At 39.1% G+C, this 4,620-nt stretch overlaps 1 protein-coding gene across 1 annotated transcript; it reads left to right on the top strand.

Annotated features, from left to right (window-relative positions):
• The first annotated feature begins 724 nt into the window (after positions 1 to 724).
• On the top strand, positions 725 to 2,715 carry LOC126726218 (CBL-interacting serine/threonine-protein kinase 12-like). The gene has a single exon (XM_050431430.1). The coding sequence runs from the start codon at positions 974 to 976 to the stop codon at positions 2,459 to 2,461; it is 1,488 nt and encodes a 495-aa protein (XP_050287387.1). The 5' UTR covers positions 725 to 973; the 3' UTR covers positions 2,462 to 2,715.
• Positions 2,716 to 4,620: the final 1,905 nt, after the last annotated feature.

The following is a 4,620-nucleotide window of genomic DNA, read 5'->3' as shown; positions in this document are numbered from 1 at the left end:
ATTTTTTCAAATAATCTATTCGTCATTAAAAAAATAAAAAAACTTTAAAATGGTAACGAGATGGTGATTTGCACAGGAAGTCATGGTCCACGAAATGTTTTCGTAAACTTGCAATGAACTTACGTGGAAAGGACGAGGAAGAAACAGACTTAACACTTAACATTGACTGAATCAGAAATTGCAGAAACTTAAAAAATAAAAAATAATAAAAAGATAGCTTGGCACATTGTGGCAGTCAACTACTGGTAATTAGCAAATAGTATCAATAGCAATAGCAATATAGTATACAACCCTCACCTCCCGAACACGTCGCTGGTAGAAAATCTTTGTGATTAATTACAATAGTAAGTTCGGAAATTATGAATTCAAGTAATAGCAAATCTTACTATTACTCAGCAAGTTGACCACGTGCGAGAGTCTTAATTACTAATAATTAGCGAGTATCAATAGCATACAACTCTTAACTCCCGAGTAAGTCGCTTAGTGGTAGAAAATCTTTGCGATTAGTTACACCGGTAAGTTCAAGAATTATGAGTTTAAGTAGTAGTAGTAAATCCCACTGTTACTGAGACAGTTTCATGCCATAATAGGGGAAGAACGTGACCACACATACCAAACTCTCACTTATTTATATTTATAAAAAAAAATAAGAGAAAAAAATTCAATAGCATATACCCCATATAAAAGGAATCTCTCAACCCACAAACCCCTCCGACTCATTTCATGATTGATCTCTCAATTCTTTACACAAAAAAAACCAAATAAGAAAATAAGAAACCCATTTATTTTAGCTAGACCTATATAGCCTATAGGCAGTTTCCAAGCCAATGGAGGCGTGCATCATCACAAACACAAAGCACGACAAAAACTAGGTCCACCATCACCACCAACACCACCACAAAAACCCTTTCATTCCATTTCTAAAAGAAAAGGTTCTCATTTTCATTTCAAAAAAAGAAAAAAAGAAAGAAGAATGGCAAACAACAAAAACACAACCAAGAAAGAAGCGCAAGCCCTTCTGTTAGGGCGGTACGAGGTCGGAAAACTCCTAGGCCACGGTACCTTCGCGAAAGTCTACCACGCTCGGAACGTGAAAACCAACGAAAGCGTGGCCATCAAGGTAATCGACAAGGAGAAAATCCTGAAAGGGGGTCTGATCGCTCACATCAAGCGCGAGATCTCGATCCTCCGCCGTGTCCGACACCCGAACATCGTGCAACTCTTCGAAGTCATGGCCACGAAATCCAAAATCTACTTCGTCATGGAATACGTGCGAGGCGGCGAGCTGTTCAACAAGGTTGCCAAAGGTCGGCTCAAAGAGGACATAGCTCGCAAGTACTTCCAACAATTGATCTCGGCCGTCGCTTTTTGCCACTCGCGTGGGGTTTATCACCGCGACCTTAAACCCGAGAATCTCTTGCTCGACGACAATGGAGATCTGAAAGTTTCGGATTTCGGACTCAGTGCCGTGTCCGATCAGATTCGACAAGACGGGCTGTTTCACACGTTTTGTGGTACACCTGCTTATGTGGCTCCCGAGGTTTTGGGTCGAAAGGGCTACGAGGCTGGTAAGGTTGATATTTGGTCTTGTGGGGTTGTACTCTTCGTTTTGATGGCTGGGTATTTGCCTTTTCATGACCAGAACATTATGTCTATGTATAAGAAGATTTACAAGGGTGAGTTTCGGTGTCCGAGGTGGTTTTCGCCTGAGTTGACTCGGCTATTAACTCGGCTTCTTGATACAAACCCTGAGACCCGGTTTACGATTCCGGAAATCATGGAGAATCGGTGGTTTAAGAAGGGGTTTAAGCACATCAAGTTTTATATAGAGGATGATAGGGTGTGTAATGTGGTGGATGAGAAGGAAGAGGAGGAGGAAGATGATAATGATTCGGTTTCGTCTCTATCCGAGACGGAATCAGAATCGGGGTTTGAGGCTGCTAGGAGGTCGAAGAGGGTGGGCACGTTGCCGAGGCCGGCGAGCTTGAATGCTTTTGATATAATATCGTTCTCACGCGGGTTTGATTTATCTGGGTTGTTTGAAGAAGGTGGGGATGAGTCGAGGTTTGTATCTGGTGCACCTGTATCGAAAATTATATCGAAATTGGAGGAGATAGCGAAGCTGGTCAGCTTTACAGTGAGGAAGAAGGATTGCAGGGTGAGCTTGGAGGGGTCAAGGGAAGGAATTAAGGGGCCATTGACGATTGCGGCTGAGATTTTCGAATTGACGCCGAGTTTGGTGGTGCTAGAAGTGAAGAAGAAAGGAGGGGATAAAGGAGAGTATGATGATTTCTGTAACAACGAATTGAGACCCGGGTTGCAGAATTTGATGCTAGAAGAAGCTGAAGCAGCTGCTGCTGGTGCTCGTGCTGGTGGTTCTTCGTTTTCTTCTTCGGCTTCGTTTGCAGCTTCGGATACTTCTTCATACCCACCTTCATATCCTCCTTCGGATACTGAATAGATTGGGAGTGAAAGAGATAGTAAAAAGAGAGAGAGAGAGATTGAGAAAGGAAGGGAAAAGGGTATGCTTTTCTTTTTTCTCTTTCTGTCTCACCTTTTTTCTTTTACTAAAATGTAGTATATGATATATGTTTTCCTTGTCTTTGAATGTTCTGTTGTGTTACTTAGGAACTTTAGATTCATCTAATTTCGTATTTTATTGTTGTATCGGGAAATCCTAGATAAATTTATAAAGAATGGAGTACAGTTTTTCTACTTTCCATCTTCTTGGGTTGCTGAATGTGTATTACTAGTTAGTACTAATGGTACATTTTGTGGAATTACAAACTGCAACTAGTTTGGGACTGTTATTTAAGTTCATTCTACTATGGTGGCAAGTGGGGAATTAAAATCCTTCAATTTTTAAGTAAATTTGCTACTGAATTTCATATGGGGAATGTGCTATATCTGTTATTTTTGGCATCTATCTGCAATTTGTCAAATGTTACTAGGTTAAGAGATTTTGTGGGAGGATGTTAGAAGGTTAATGGCATTTTTCACATTCTGAATGTAGATAATGCACTTGCTGATTAGTTTGAATTTGGGAAAGGGCAGTCCTCATCTGAATGGTTGATAAAGTAAAAGGGGGTTATGGAGAAGTGACTGTATTTTGATACAGAATTAGAAGTATGAGATGGAATCCTGCACTTAATGGATTCAAGAACAGCTTTCATGAAAATTGCATTTCTTCGTATGTAGTCTAGTGGGATATCACATTTGCTAATGTGAGAAATTATTCCAATGATTAGGAATTTGTAATGAGTTCAAATAGAGAAGAACTAGTGGACAGTTCAATTTGGATTAGTCAAAGGACACCACTATAGCAGTAGAGTTTGATTTTATGTAAAAGCTATTGGATGAAGTTGTTGATGTTAAGTTGAACAACTGAGGTAGTGAAATGTGCTTGGGAAACTTAGATGATGGAGGGCAGTATATATGCAGGGATCCTGGTCTAAAGCTACTTTTAATGGGAATCATATTTTGTTCATTGTTACTTCTGATATCACTTTATGCTTGCTTTTCTTGATAAGAATAGTTTTGCTTTCCACCTTCTATTGTTGGGTACTCAAATACAACCTAAATGAGTTGTGATGGAAACCCTGATTTCTTTAGATGTGCAGGATGAATTGCAATGCAATCATGCTGGGGCATTGTTTGGTGTAAATGAAAGAGGGAAGTTGATTTATTACCTAATTTTGGTGAAATGTTGGTGCACATGATAGACACCCTGGAGAGTACATAAGGAGATGTGGGCAAATCTAGTAGGATTTATATAGCCAAGTAATCATCGATCAGAATTATTCATGTCACATCTCCTGTCTGTCTATTAATTCTACATTGCTAATATGCATGCCAAAACTCTATCTAACTGATAAATAGCGCATGCCATCACAAAGTATTTTGCAAGATTTACCCTGATTGTCTGAATCTGGCTGGTTATCTGGAGATAGATTACTTTTTCTCAATGGAGATGAGTGACATGAAGCCATGGACTACTGCCTGCCCTGGATCTATGCCTAGAGTCACTGAAATGAGAGAGCTTGTCTGTGTTCTTGTTTTGTTTTGTGTTTCTTTTCTTTGAAAGTTGAGTATGGACTATGGTGAATATAGTTTAAATTGGAGAGGTATATCTTTTCAATTTGAGTAATTGGGTGGGATGTTTGATTAAGCAAACAAAGGAACAGGGAATGTCAAGAGTGCTTGGTATACAAATCTCCTTAGGATTGCTAAAAGGAAATGAATGACATATTGACATGTATATCCTTGAAGCAAGTAAATTTAATTTTTTCTAAAATAGAAATCCAATCAATTTCATTATGTTTGCTACCTCACACATCTTCAGCATCCATTTGGCATCAACGTAGTGAAAGTTAATAGACACAAAATTTCACAACAGCTGATGTGGCAAATTGTTTGTAGTAGGTAAAAAAAATGATGTCAATGGTGGTCCATATGAGAACCCGTAAAAGTAGCTAGAGTATACTTGTAATCGAAAAAAAAGTGAGGTATTAAAAGCTAAACGAAAAAGCGTGTGACAATCAGACACCAGGTTTGGCCATGTATGTGTTAGTGGCATGCTCGGATATCTGTGATATTGATATTGCTGTGATAGTTTGTTCA

This window comes from Quercus robur, chromosome 5 (genome assembly GCF_932294415.1).
Source record: "Quercus robur chromosome 5, dhQueRobu3.1, whole genome shotgun sequence".
Taxonomy (NCBI): Eukaryota; Viridiplantae; Streptophyta; class Magnoliopsida; order Fagales; family Fagaceae; genus Quercus; species Quercus robur.
The sequence above is the reverse complement of the archived record's forward strand: the minus strand, read 5'-3'. Positions and strand labels throughout refer to the sequence as shown.

Excerpts from the sequence above, each read along its gene's own strand:
- LOC126726218 (XM_050431430.1), top strand. The coding sequence starts at position 974 with ATGGCAAACAACAAAAACACAACCAAGAAAGAAGCGCAAGCCCTTCTG.